The 14680-nt window shown below is 37.6% G+C and overlaps 1 protein-coding gene across 22 annotated transcripts in view; it reads left to right on the forward strand.

Annotated features, from left to right (window-relative positions):
- C2CD5 (C2 calcium dependent domain containing 5) overlaps window positions 1-14311 on the forward strand; it is a 65945-nt gene extending 51634 nt beyond the window's left edge. For 14 of the 22 annotated variants that reach the window (XM_048934706.1, XM_048934667.1, XM_048934672.1 and 11 more), the window contains 10 exons: window positions 1442-1503; window positions 2396-2494; window positions 2778-2867; window positions 3624-3711; window positions 5041-5127; window positions 7344-7394; window positions 8399-8500; window positions 9334-9524; window positions 12098-12244; window positions 12869-14311. In XM_048934706.1, coding sequence (XP_048790663.1) covers window positions 1442-1503; window positions 2396-2494; window positions 2778-2867; window positions 3624-3711; window positions 5041-5127; window positions 7344-7394; window positions 8399-8500; window positions 9334-9524; window positions 12098-12244; window positions 12869-13000 — 1049 coding nt within the window. In that variant the 3' untranslated portion in view covers window positions 13001-14311. Of the gene's footprint in view, window positions 1-1441; window positions 1504-2395; window positions 2495-2777; window positions 2868-3623; window positions 3712-5040; window positions 5128-7343; window positions 7395-8398; window positions 8501-8780; window positions 8872-9333; window positions 9525-12097; window positions 12245-12868 lie in introns of those variants that run through there. The other 8 variants (XM_048934703.1, XM_048934717.1, XM_048934737.1 and 5 more) reach the window with 3 other exon arrangements.
- Window positions 14312-14680: the final 369 nt, after the last annotated feature.

Below are 14680 nucleotides of genomic sequence, written 5' to 3' on the forward strand. Positions count from 1 at the left end.
TTCCTCAGATCAGTAGTGCCAATATCTGTGCCATGTAAGTTAGTAGCTTCTGGGCACGTAAAAGCACCTCAATACCAGAAGGTGAAAGGATCCCTTTTCTCTGGTGGCAATTACACACCTGTTGGTATATGATTTTTTTTATTTTTTTTTTCCTAGTTCTTTTGCCTGGTTGTTCAATAACTCCTTCAGAAATCTCTATTTAAGACAAGTTATTTGAAATATCAATTAGAGTTTTTCACCGCTGTGGAAACCTTCTCTTCCATAGTGAGCACTGACACAGAAAGTACATGCGGTCTGCTACCTTGTTATTACCTTGAATACCTTGAATATTATGTCTTACTTGACACTTAAGAAGATTTCTGCTTTTGATGTTCTGAAAGAAAATTAATTCATATTTACACTTTTTTTTCAAGCTGCTCCACAGTTTCTAGCTTATTTTGTGCGTTTACAGAGACTCTAACAGATTTTTTTCTTTTAGATGTACATTCAGATTTTCAGGGTTACATACTTGCTTTTGATAACTTACCCTACTGTTCAGTTGTTGTGCCTTTTTTTGTTTGTTTGTTTGTTTCCCAATCTCTTCAAGTTTCTCTGAGTAAGTGCTAATATTTGCACTCTCATCTTCAGCTGGTATATTCAAGCGTCTCTATGCTGTCTGTTGAGGGGTTAGCTTTTCAGCTTCTCCTCCGAGTACATTTTATAGAATCACAGAATCATAGAATCACAAGGTTGGAAATGACCTGTGAGGCCATCTAGTCCAACCATCTTCTCATTACCATTGCCACCACAAACTACACCATATCTCGTAGCTCCTCATCCAGGTGCCTCTTGTAAGCTTCTTCATTTGTACTTAGTTTCTTAGGAGCTAAGCTGTGGATTTTTGGTGTTTGCCAATGACAGTACGTAAGTATATGTTGATCAGAGCTAAAAAGTGTCTTTGTGTGCTTCTCTGTGAGGTTCTTGTTGCGGGGCTTGGCAGGGAATGGCCCCATGAGGCAGCCTGGCAGCATGTCTCCCCTGTCAGCATCAGGTGACGTGAGCTAGCCAGTCTTCTATACAGTTGTCACTGTTGCATTTGATGCCTCTTAATCTCTCTGATGTCACCATGTTGAAGGTTCTGGCTTTGCTTTTGGGCAATTAGATAAATATTCAGAATAAGGATTCTGTAGTTAGAGCATTTGATTTAGAAGTTCCATCTTTCTCATCTGTTTTTCACTGCAGTATGAATAATAGAAACTCTGTCTCTGTTACAAGTAATACTGTGTTCTTTAGATGTTGCTTTTTCTTTAAATACCATTCTTGTTTTTCTGTTATTATCCAATATTCAGAAATGCTCGAGGGAATTTATTTTCAGAACATTGAGTGGGATTGTATACATTTCTTCAGAAATATTTTCATATTTCAGTGTACAACTTAATTTGCCCAAATATTATCATTACAGGTTTTTACAGTTGCAACACAGAAATTATGCCTGGTATAAATAACTGGACACCGGAAATCCAAGTAAGGTTATTTCAAAAAATAAACCATAAAAACTACCATCATACATTCCTTCCAAACTGTTGAAATGTGCAGTAGTAACTGAAATATATTTTAGGGATCACTGATTTTGAAAGATAATTTAAGAGGATACCTTTGTGCTAGAAATATGGGTGGCATTTTGTTAAGAACAGGAAGATGTGGAGTCTGTTTTTTGTGTGTGCCTGTGTGTGTGTTGTTTCTATTTTGTAATATTGTTGTGTAACAAGTTGTTACAGAAATGCAAACATTAAAAAAAACAGTTGTGATAAATATGAATTTGAGCTTTCAGGCATTCTTAATAGCCTGGCTAGATTTTAGAGCTTCTTGAACAAATGTTGAAAGTGCTGGCTAGTGTCGAATACTGAATTTGATAGCTTTAGTAGATTAAGATAAGTAAGAATTAGCTAAAGCCAAAATGGAGAAAAAAGAAAACTTCTGTTTGTAATTAACTATTTTGAGTTAATATATACCATACAATTGTCACATGTAGAGAGGGAGTTAAAACAGATCTAAATTGGCACAGTGCAGGACTATGCTTTGCAGAAATGGAGTTTGAATCTGAAAGTAAGATGAATACATTAGCAGCATGCTGTCAGGTTGATGTGATTGCCTGTGTGTCTGTATATGACATTCCATTATTGTGCACGTTGTTGTACACAATTTATGTACATTATATTTTCTCTGGTTGAAAATTATGTAGGAGGTAGAATGGCATACAGTATTTTATATCTTGATCAGTCACCTTTTTCACATATTCATAAACAGTAGTTTGCAGAGATTGTCTTTTGTAAAATTTTGAAGACATGCTTCATTAGTTTTTTCCTTTTCTTTCCATTTCTGTCTTATTTTTCTTATCTGTGTGTATCTAATTCAGATGTTCACAGCAGTAAGAGTATCCAGATTAAGCAATATTAACCTAACAAATCAAACACTTAACAAGAACTTCAATGACCTATGTGAGAACCTGTTGAAGGTAAGAGTCTTTGATTTAAAATATACCTTGAATTGTTCATTGGGAGCAAGGTGACATGAGAGTGTAGTGACAGTAATGTTTTCTTCGTAGTTGAGTTTCACAATTCGGCTACACTGTGCCTGAAATTAGTTTGCATGCTGCTGATAGATGTGGCCTTTTTTAGTACGTTAGACCTTTCCAAAGATTTTTGAATGAGTCCTTATTGATAGTGTGCTCTAGAGAATTTTTACCTTTAATTTCTCTGAATTAAACTTCTTTAAAAATAACTTTGTGTCATTAACAGAGCTTGTATTTTAAACTGCGATCTATGGTTCCGTGCTGCCTTTGTCATGTGAATTTTACTGTCTCTCTTCCAGAGGATGAAATAGTTCAGGTAAGTGTATTGCTTCTTCAGAATTTCAGCATGTAGGCGTGCCAGTTTTGCCCTTCTGTTAACACTTGGTCCAGTAGGGCTGGATTATAGGTATGCTTGGTGGATTCTGAAGTGAAACTTAAGGCTGTGAAGAGGAAAGGTGACTATAGAGGCGCTAGTTTTGAGAATCGTGGGACTGCAAACAGAGCAAATCATGAACATGGGGTGTCTTCATGCGAGGTTTTAATTAGGAAACAAAAAGTCCAGACTAGGTATGCATTAAGGCATTTATTATACTAAATATACTGCCGTCTAAAATTACCTGTATTTTTTTCCTTCAGTTTCAAGATGATGCAGTCTACTTAATTTTTTTAAATGACATTGTTTTTGGGATCAATTAAAAATCTCTTTCTTTCTCTCAGGCAAAAGGTAATAATGAGTTTGTATGATATTTCTTTTGTCATTTCACCAAGAAAGAAAGAGTGAACAAACTGATGAATAAAACTGTAAACACAGGAGAAACACTGCCATGTATGTTCTGACTTCAGACCTTAGTATTCCTGTTTATTCTGTGCGGTGAAGGAGGTTTTTAAATATATCTGCTTAATTTTTTTTTTTCTTTCATTATTTTCCTGTGGAAAAATCTGTTGGGTTTTGTTAGTTTTGTTTCATTTTGCTTGTTTGTTTGTTTTCTTCACTTGGCTTTCTTTTCCAAAAACCTTTGGATTTTGCATAAGAAATTAAGTTGCTAACATGCCATCAATTTCTGATTTGCAGATTGCAGTCACAGCTGTTGCAATTACATTTGACAAAGACCAAGCATTACAAGCAGCCAAACCTCCTACAGAAAAATCACAAAAAAGAGGTAAATACTGTGAGGCCTATTCTATAACATCACAGTTATAATACAGATTTGTTGGGGCTCATGTATGTGACCTCCGGTAGAAGGATGCCTTACTTGTCAGGTAGTTGATATTTGTACCTATTAGACAAAATTACAGCCTTAGGAAAGAAATGTTTGCTGTTTCCATTTTCTGTATACCATATTTGTTAGAATATTTTTCTCTATAAACAATTCATGTAATACTTGGCATTGTTTTAATTGTATTTTTATGTGCATAACATAAGCCACTGTGCTTATAAGAACTTCTGCCCTTCAAGAAGGAATAAAATGAATTATAATAGTTGTAAAAAAAAAAAAAAAAAAAAAAACACACCTAACATGAGACACAAACTAACAAAAATAATAAAAAAGCAAAACAAAAGAAAAAAAAACACCAAAAAATCATAATGAGGTACATTTTGGGGGCATCAGTAAAGCATTCCGCCATATAGCATTACGGAGAGAGAAGAGATTCTACTTTACTCTGCCTTTGTCTTTTCTATTGAAGCACCGCCTAATGCTAGAAGTGTACATTTGCACTCTGTATATGAGAATTTAAACAGATGGAATTTTGAAGGTATTCCATTCTGATAAAGGGAATTTAGTGGCAGAACACAGTGTCATATTTTTCAAAAATACTAGTTGTATCTCACCTTCTTAAGTAGTAAGAAAAGTAATAGTAAAAGTAATTAAGTAGTAGTAAGTTAGGTTGGATGTTAGGGGGAAGTTCTTTACTAGGAGAGTGGTTAGGCCCTGGAACGGGCTGCCCAGGGAGGTTGTGGATGCCCCGTCCTTGGACGTGTTTAAGGCCAGGTTGGACGGGGTCCTGGGCAACCTGATCTGAATGTGTATGTTTGGTGGCCCTGCTAGGCAGGGGGGTTGGAACTACATGATCCTTGGGGTCCCTTCCAACCCAGGTGATTCTGTGATTCTGTGATTCTGTAACAGAACATTTTCTCTTACATTAAATAAATCAAATGTTGCTTTTTTTTTTTTTTTTTTTTTTTTTTTTTTTTAAAACTAAGCTGGCTTGGATTCCACTGTAAAATCAAAATTAGAAGATGCATAAATTGACTTAACTTTCTTTTCCTGAAAGTATTGAATTCTGATAAGAGAACACAGGCTCTGTTGAGTTTTACAGCTGGCTTTACTTTAAGTCACCTGACTGGTCAAAAAGAACAGCACTACTATATGCATGTGTTGGAATAATATATTCTATTACGGCCTGGCTAAACTGAATCTATAGTGCTTACTACTACTGGCAAATCATGTTTTCAGAGTAGTTATTAATTTGATATATTTTCCTTGAAGCGTCAACAGACAATGAAGAACAGCTGCAATTTCCATTGGAACTTAGCTCTGATCCCCTTGCTTCTCAACCATTCTCAGCAGCTAAAGGTTGGTTATATGGAAGAAAAATGAACTCTTTCCTTTTTACTGATTTTAAATGTGACTTTTTCACTGTTGTAGTAGCCTTTAAACATCTGTATTTTCATTTTAAATATTGTTATGCCTATGTATGATAAATACTCCTGCAGTCAATTTTTTGAGTCATATAAGGTCTGCATTTTTCTTTGGTAGATTTCCTGTATTCTTTTCTCTTCCATTATATTTAGTTCATGGAAAATATAAAACCACTGTGTGTTGGGTGTGATTTCACTTAGAAGAGTTATAAATTACTTTATAATTAGACTTGTCTCATATGACCTTGCTTCCACAGATGGGCCATATAAAATAACGACATAGTCACTATCTCATAGATTTTTTTTGTGCAGTGAGAAATACTTCAGACAGCAAATGCTGACTTTTCAGCTGAGCTAAATTGCATGAATTCTTTTTTGTAGGTGTAAGCGCTCTTAACTTGTAGAGTAAATGTCAAACAGCTTTCATTGAAATCATCTACCTTGACTTCCTTGTATGTTGTTGGTTAACACCTCTGTTAGTAAGTGGGATTGAGTGCATGCTCAGCTGGTTTGTGTGTGATATGGAGTTGTGTGGTGCGGTCGACGTGCTGAAAGGCAGGGGTGCCATTCAGAGAGATGTAGGCAGGCTTGAGAGTTGAGCTTGTGCAAATAACATGAAGTTTGATAAGGCCAAGTGTGAGGTTTTGCACCTGGACTGGGAAAATCCCAGACATGAGTACAGACTGGGAGAAGAACTCTTAATCTGCAGCCCTGAGAAGGGCTTTATTGTTCCTGTGGATGAAAAGCTGGATATGAGCCAGCAGTGTGCATTTGCAGTCCAGAAGGCCAACTGCATAGTGCATCACATCAACAGAGGGTGACCAGCATGGAGAGGAAGGTGTTTTTTAGCTTCCAGTTATTTTGTTAGCATTGTGACTAACAATGTCCCTCTCATCTGTCTGCAATGTGAGTGAGCCTCTAATGTCTATTTTTTGTCACATCACTGTGCAGGTTGTAGAATGGGTAGTGACCAGTAGAGGGTAGCCTGTTCACAGAAATTACTTATTCTGGTGGTCTTCACGTTCCATGTTGTACCATAGCTCACCTTCGGGGTTTTCAGATAGATAACTATTTCAACTGTCATTTCTTCACAAATAGACATTGAGGTTTCAATGCAGATTTGTTTGGTAGCCTATTTAAAATACAGATCACCTTGTTTTTAAAAACATAATATCCAGAAGTCAGGATGAGACCCAGTTTCTGTAGTGACAGGCAGTAGTGATAGATGTTAAATTCATCAGTCAGAGCAAAAAGAGCAATCTTCATTGGGCCAGTAATTCTAAGAACCGTGCCTGTCTGCCCTGAGAGGTGATAACAGTCAGTGTGCTGAAGTAATGGCTGTATTTACCTGTGTGTTTGGCAAAGGAATTGCTAAGCGTGCCAAGATAAATGTGAAGTGGATAAAAGATTCTTCTCACAGGAAAAAAAGGGCGATTAGAATTGTCATAGTATCACTAAAGTTGGGGAAGACCTCTGAACTCATCCAGTACAGCTGTCAGCTCATCCCCACCATGCCCGCCAACAACATCCCTCAGTGCCGCATCTCCATGTTTCTTGAACACCTTCAGGGATGGTGATTTCACCCCACCCCGGGCAGCCTGTTCCAGTGCATCACGGCTGTTTCTCAGAAGATACCTTTCCTAATATCCAGCCAGAAATGATTTATGACGTTATTTGATGAGTTTACTTTATGCTTTGTGTTCAAAGAAAAATCATAACTAATCTCAGTTTTTCCCTGTTTACTGAAAATCTTTTGCTTTGATAATAGGTGGGAGGTGGAAAAAAAAAAAGGTTGGCGATTCTTTTGTTTCAAACAAACTTCAAAATTTATTTGACTTCTGGAACATGGAGTCTTAGCTAGTTTGTTTGCTTGTTTCCATTAAGCTAAATATGAATGGCTCAGTGATAGCTATTTGTTTGTCAGAACTGTTTATTAACAAAGCATCTTTTAACTTGCAAGACAAGTTTAATAAAGATTTGTACCAATGTATAATCTGTTACCAAGGTACATGACACAGGATATTATATGTATGGAATTTTTCTGATATTTTACTGTAAAACTTTTATGAGAAAGAAGTTGTCACATCCTACATGACGCACAGTTAATAGTGCCCATAAATTATCTGAGTGAAATTTATTCTGTTTTGTTAGAAGTCCCGGAGGGTGCAAGTTCCCACTCAGGTATTCCTGCTGCTCAGAGAGGTGAGTTTACTTCATTTAGCTGTATGCCAGAACAGAATGAGCATTCTTAGGCCATTGGTATACTCTTTTTGGATGTGTCTTAATCCAGGAAGTGTTTACTAGTTAACTGAGAATGCATGCTCTGGTGTGGCTTAATGATATCAGAAAATTTGGATGTTTTTTTTTTTTAATTACCAAAGCCTATGCATTAATAGCAAGTGTTTTTCTGTGAGATAAATTAAGATCACTTTATCTGCCAGAGAATGAGTTCCTTGAGAGAGCTTTTTTTGCTTTTAATACCTTAATTTGAATTAGCATGTGTTCCTTCCGTTTCTTTGGATCATGAAGAAACGGTGTTTGCAAAACTTTTTTTTTTTTTTTTTTTAAGATGTGCAAACACTCCCACAAGCAATAGCAAAAACTCACAGCAGAAATAAGTCTGGTTTCCACTGTAATGATAGTGGGGATGGAGATGGAGGACGGCATTTTGTTACAGAAAGCTCATTTATGTTTTAAACATAGATGCTGTTTCAGCTTCTGACCCTGGTCCTCACCACCAATGCTTCTTTTTAGTCTGTAGGTTAATTACTGATCAAGGTAGTTAGGAAGCTTAAATCGTCATCTGCAGCTCCTCAGGAGGAAAGGAATAACAACGAAAATTAAAGTTAAACAAGGCCTAGGTAGACAAAACCCAAAATTCAGTACCTACTGTGAGATTAAAACAAAAATTAATGAATAATCTAACATAAAGAGTTAATGACTGTATTTGCATGTTTTTCCAGTGCTGAAGTCCCGGTCAGGCAGTTGGTTCACAACTGTGACATCACCAGAAATGGGTACACTGGCTTGGACAAGTGCAGATTTATACTGTAACTTTTCCTTTAAACAGACCTGGAAAGGGGTGTTCGATCTCTCTCAGACACAGATAATTGCTTCCTCAGAAGGAGCATTGAGATGAGGGAGAGACATCATCCATATTTTTTTTCTTTGTTTTTCTTTTGTTTTTTTTCTGTCTGTGTTTTCAGCAACGTCAGTTGATTACAGTTCCTTTGCAGACAGATGCAACAGCTGGATAGAGCTCATTAAACTGAAAGCTCAGACCATAAGGCGCGGATCAATTAAGACAAGTAGGCGGCTGTTTCTACCACGTTATGATAATCTGAGACATATCTCTGATTTCCCAGTGGTGAATAGTGGAGTTTCTTGCCCAGCAGTAGTATTGCAGATCACACGTAGAATGAATAGTGAAAAATGCCGACTTGTTAATGACTGTGTAAGCTAATAGGGGGTGTATGAGCTGGTGTCGTAAAGAGCAAAATACAGTATTTCTGTTCACTTAGTTATGATATTAGTTATGGATAAATGTGTACGCCTACTAATTATATAACATACACTGCATGGATGTAGGTGTATGTATGATCTTGGAAAATTTTTGGTGAGAAACAGGAAGCAATCACCAAGGTGACAGTCAAGGCAATGGTCACTAAATTAGCAAGTGGTGAGTTCTTTTTCAGTAGTTCTTTGGCCACAGGTCTGACTATCTTGCTTAAATAAGTAGAGATTAATATCTGTGTTAATGGAAAATGCTGCACTGGGGAAACACAACAACTTTCACACTTCCTGTAATAATTTGTTTCTCCGGCAGAATTTGTATTTCAAAATGTTGGCACTTTTTTCTTTATCTTCACTTTATAACTGATTGTTGTATGTGCAGCTACTCGCCTCAGTGTTTTCTTTTGCAGGAATGCCACTCTTCCAAATAAATTCCATTTCAGCTTTTGTCTCCTTTTGCATGCGTTGCATGATAATTTCCTTTCTCACATGGTATGGCTGAGCATCACAGGCAGCTGAATGTTGTCACCAAGCTATTTGGAAACCATAAAGAAGAATTGTTGTGTTTTAGGAAACGGGAATCTTACTTTGATAGTTACTTTCTCTTCTTTCTTTTCCATCTGTTTAGCTGCTTCAGTTGATAAAGCAAGTCCATTGGCTGAAGGATACTTACGACACCGTTCTGTTCCATCATGTACCAATTCTACCGTCTCTGTTGTTAAGATGACACCTCTTTCTTTTATTCCTCGGGCAAAAATAACCAAATACCTTGGGATAATCAACATGTTTTTTATACGAGAAACTACTTCTTTGCGTGAGGTGAGCTGTGCATCAGGGATTTGTAGTTTTTAAAATAATAATAATAATCAAAGCCAAGTATATGTGGTATCTGCTGAGGTTTGAGTGAGCAGTGGCACAGTGGATTGAGATTTTGTCGCTTGAGGCGAGGAGCTCAGTGGGGATCAAGTTGCATTGTGCTGCTCTTGTCAAAATAGAGTTTCTTTGCATCTGGCACTGTTAAGAAAACGTTACTTATCCTCTGGCCATTGCTGACGGCTAATTTGACTGTACTGTTCAACTATAGGTTCTTAAACAGAACCGTATGAAAAAATGAATCATTGACTAACAGTGGAAGTTGGGATCCCAAACTGAGTTTTGAACCCCAAACTGAGAATCGTTTAATTGCTATAAGCCAGCCAAATGAAATAATGCCCATTTTATTCGCTCATTTAGCAAGCTCAGCAATGAACTTTCACATTCTACTCAGATGTTACAATTTGTTGGTTGTTAATGTTTTCCCGTATTATATATAACCATTATACAAACTTTTTTAATGTTGTATTCTCTGCATGCTCAGTAACATAGATCCGTGCCATAAATGTCTAAGATGTGTTCCTTCTCACCATTGTGTACCTTTGGGAAATAGCCACATCCTTCTGCCAAATTTCTAGACACAGAAATAAACCGTTCCTCATCTGGTTTGCCCATACTGAAACTATGCTGTTTACTGCTAATTAGGCATTGATAAATAAAACCTTGCTGCCAGCTCTATGAAAATGCTTTGAACAGACAAATCTCTTGCAATTAATGGTTCCTTTTAACTTGAGAAGTCTATATGAAAAGGACAATGTTTTGAAAAGGATGAAATAAGGTACACCCAGGGCATTGGTTGCACGGTGCTTTTGCTCTAACTGTGCCTTCTGTAGTTATAAATTAAATAGCTGATATGCAGACTTTGCTGATTACTGTAATGGATCTAAGCAGAGGAAGTTGCTCGGGTGTTTGATTCACTTCCTCCATGAAGCTGGGAAGCCTGTGCAGTTTTTGTGGTGTTGACAGTGTGCTGCTGGCATCACCAAGGGAAGCTGATTAACACCTATTTCAGCTATGTAGGCTGAGTCACAAACCGGCTTCAATAGTGGCTGCAGTTGTGTTTTATATTCTGTATAAAAATAGTTGGCAAAATTGCTTTCTACTTTGGTTATTTTACAGAGTATTGAAGCCATATGAACTCTTTAATAAGTTCAACTGTATGCAAGACACTGTACTTCATACATAGATAATTTTAAGTTCAGTTTATTCATTGCTCCTAAGCTTTGAAATCTACATGGATATTTGTAATCTTTCATTATCTTTGTCAACACATGTATCAGGTTTGTAGTATTACACCTTTTTTTCCACTGGTGCTGTAACTGTTAAAACAGGTGGACAAACTGAATTTCACAAGGAATGATAAACTCATTGAAAATGTGATTTCTGGCTGCAGGTGAATTCATTCGTGCTTTATGCACAGATTCATGTGTTCTTTCTGGTTCCTAATGTATCATCTACCCCAAAGACACTCAGAGACATTTTCCAGTAGATGTTAGGGCAGGCCGTGGTTGTTGAAGTCCAGCTTAGTTTCTCACTTCTGCTTTCCAGTTTCATATCCTAGAGTGGCATGCACAAGTGGGAAGTCAAGCAGTCTTGCCTTCCACTTCTCATTATGAAATTTTGTAGATGCTTTGAACCAGTAGTGAGCTCTGTTTTGTCAGTTTCGTTCCACATCTTTTTTTGGTTTTCTTTCTTTCTTTGCATATTTTTCTGTTTGTTCCCCCCTATTCTAGTTGCTACTCATATGCTTTCGTAAGGATTGACTAAGAAAAAAAGATACTTTATTGTGTTCCTTCTCCCTCTTTTGTACCAATTCAAATTACTGGGCTCAGCACCATGCAAACAAAAGGCCCCCACGAGTGCCACCAAGTCAAAGCAGTAACTAAACACAATGGCCAGAAGTTCTTTTGGTCTTCACTGGGAAAAAAACAGCCCTCTGTGTACTCCTGAAAGAACAACTAAATCCACCCACCAGTAAGAAACCAAACAGCTTGAACAGCATCTCAGCTCTCTGATCTGTCCTTGCTCACTTTGTATTTTGAGGGCTCTGTTCTTAGTGAATGTTGGGAACTCAAGACAGTCATTAGCATACATGGAGCGATAGTAGATTGAAATTAGCCACTCCGTACTCTTAATGATTCTCCATGACTCTTAGTGTTCAGTGTAAATTACTCTGTATTTACTTCCCAGTTTTCAGGAACAAAGGGCAACGTTCTTTGTGATGAAAGAAAAAATCATTTCTCGGATGTCAGTTGAGTGTAGCTGTTTGTGCAGAGATGTAGGAATGTCTGAAAAGAACCGCTGTGTGTGATACCCAGTTGTGGTTCCTTTTCTCAAGCAGAGAGTTTCATTGATCTGAGGTTTGACTGTAACACATGAAATGATGAATGGGTTTTATGTTCTGTACACAATACAATTTCAAATGTGCTGATGTATTTGGTAGATAAAATGTAAGGGAAGTATCCTGTTGTGATAACTATAACTGACATAAAATACCTTTTTTTTTCTTCCCATTTTAGGAGGGTGGTGTCAGTGGCTTTCTCCATGCTTTTATTGCTGAAGTATTTGCAATGGTGAGAGCACACGTTGCAGCGTTAGGGGGCAATGCGGTTGTCTCATACATCATGAAGCAGTGTGTGTTCATGGAGAATCCAAACAAAAACCAGGTGAGTTACAGTATGAATCACAGTGCCTGTATTAGTATGACATGAATATAAAAACTTCTTAGAAATTCTCTGTTAGAGCCACGTGTGTGGCACTTCTGGATCTCTCGTTTCTTTAAAGAAGCCAAGAGCACCCTGTGCACCCAAGCTAACGTAAAGTTGCAAATATTTATATTGATAAATTCCCAAATGGATAAAAAGAAACTAAGGTCACTAGAATGAAGTACATTGTGGGAAGCAGTAGAACACAGCAGTGCTGAATGCTTGGCTTTTCTGATTTAGTAGCATTAGTATTTTAATACTGTTCATATAGAGATTTTGGTTCATTTTAATCATAAAGTGACAAAGTTTTGTCAGAAGACAATTGAATGGGGTTGTTTTGGTACACGAGGTAAATTCAAAACATCAGTGAAAACGAAGAACAGCACCCAGGTTATTGTATGTTGCTGATCTCATGAGAATATGTCTACACAGTGTAAAAGTGGGAGGATATGAAAAGGAATTTACCCCTCTCTGATCTGTGCCAACAGATCTGTGTAATTCTACTTAGCAGCTTAAACAATCACATACTTTGTGTTTACTTGTATGTTTGGTAACTGTATGTTCTCTTTGTTTGTCTTCCTACAGGCCCAGTGCTTAATAAATGTAAGTGGAGATGCAGTCATTTTTGTACGCGAATCAGAGCTGGAGGTGTTACCAGTGCAGCCTGCTCCAGTTGCTTCCCAGCCCACAAGTACTGGAGGAGATGTCACAACGTGAAGGCAGAAGGAGTGAAATAGTCTTCCAGATAGTTTGTTTAAAATGTGGGAATGTTAGGATTGCGTCTTCAAAATCAGTATCTTCCTTGAACATCATTAGCCAAAGTGTAAGACAATCACAGTATTCTGTCCTCCAACTCCATGCAATTGTCAGGACCACGTATTGGTAGGAATGCTCCGATTCTTTGGGAAATATTGCTGGCTCCTTGGAGATGTAGACAAGCAGAAGCGGTGATAAGAAGTGCGATAAGAAAGGAGACATCCCAGAAAAGTGAACTAAAATCCCACTGCATTTTCAGCTGTTAACAAACCTGCAATACATTAAAATTCAGAACCATCTCCGAGTTCCCTTCCTCTATCAGGTGCTTCTCAGCTCACTTCAGAAAGGAGTGGGCGTGAGCAGGTGGGCTGCAGCCGAGGTTATGTGAGCAGCCTGTGCTGTGCTGGGGCAGCAAGGGGAGGGAGCGCAGGCTGTGAGATGTAGAGCCTGAACTGGGCTCTGGTCTGCAGCATGGAGAGGAAGGAGCAGCACCAAAATTCCATTTGGATCTCTGCACACAGAAAAATATTTTTCAACTCTTTGAGAAACTGTTATGTTGTTTTGTTCTGTTAAAATTATGATTAGATGAAATGAAATGTTTGGGGTGTTTTTTGTTCTGTTTTTAGAAAGCTGTCAGAGCGTGATGATGCTGTGTTCTGATTTCATTATTGGCAAAACAAATACTTTTTTATATAAGAATTCATGGGAAAAAAAATGTCATAAAGCTGATTTCCTTAAGGAATGTCATCTTTGCAAAATAAATAAATAGAATCGTAAACCATCCTCTTAAAGAGCAGAGAGGTACCTTGCAGCCCCCTTTCCGTCAGGGGTAGGAAACACCAGGCTGATTGTACGCTGTTGTACGTTTGTGATGCTCACTTCTGCACACTGCTTTTCTTTTCCGGTACAGTATCTGGGAAAATGAGGGTACTAAAAAGAAAGGAAAACTGTCATTTCCAGTAAGAGTCTGAAACTCTGTGATACTTCAATGTAAAAAGATGCAAAGCTTTGATCTGAAGATGCATTCTTACCTAAATCTGACAATACATGGAACTTGAACAAAGGTGTAAACTTGAATGTAAATAGTCTGCTTAGTGTTGAAATTAAGCAATGGCATGGTTATTTGTTAAAAATAATTATTTCATTGTAAATGAGCATGAAAATCATTCTTTGCACAATAAATTTCTGTAAAAAAACCCTTGCCTTTTTATATATGTAATACCTAAATGTGTACAGTGGATGCATATTAAAGATGTCACATTCTTGCCTTCCTCAGAGAGGCTTTTTCTTTGATGTTACAACTGGTTGTTCAGCATTTGGCGAAGTAAAGAATCGTGTTGGAAGGGCTGTGTGGCTGAGTGAGGTGCTCAGCACAGTGCTCATGCACTCAGTGTTTTAGAAATTCTCTTAAGTTCTGCTGCAGCCCAAACTACTGCAAATGATACCACCAGTGAGTAGCTGCAGCTCTCCTGATTGTTTTCAAGCAAATTTGGTTCTCTGTGAAGCTGATGGTAGAATAATTTCAAAAGATCTTGGATCTGAAGTAGTTTTCAGCCTGTTTCAGATGGCAACATCGTCAGCAGTAGCTCATCCAAGTGCTGTTCTGGATCTTTTTGGTAGAATTTGTGGAAGTGCCAGTAT

This window comes from Lagopus muta, chromosome 1 (genome assembly GCF_023343835.1).
Source record: "Lagopus muta isolate bLagMut1 chromosome 1, bLagMut1 primary, whole genome shotgun sequence".
Classification (NCBI taxonomy): Eukaryota; Metazoa; Chordata; class Aves; order Galliformes; family Phasianidae; genus Lagopus; species Lagopus muta.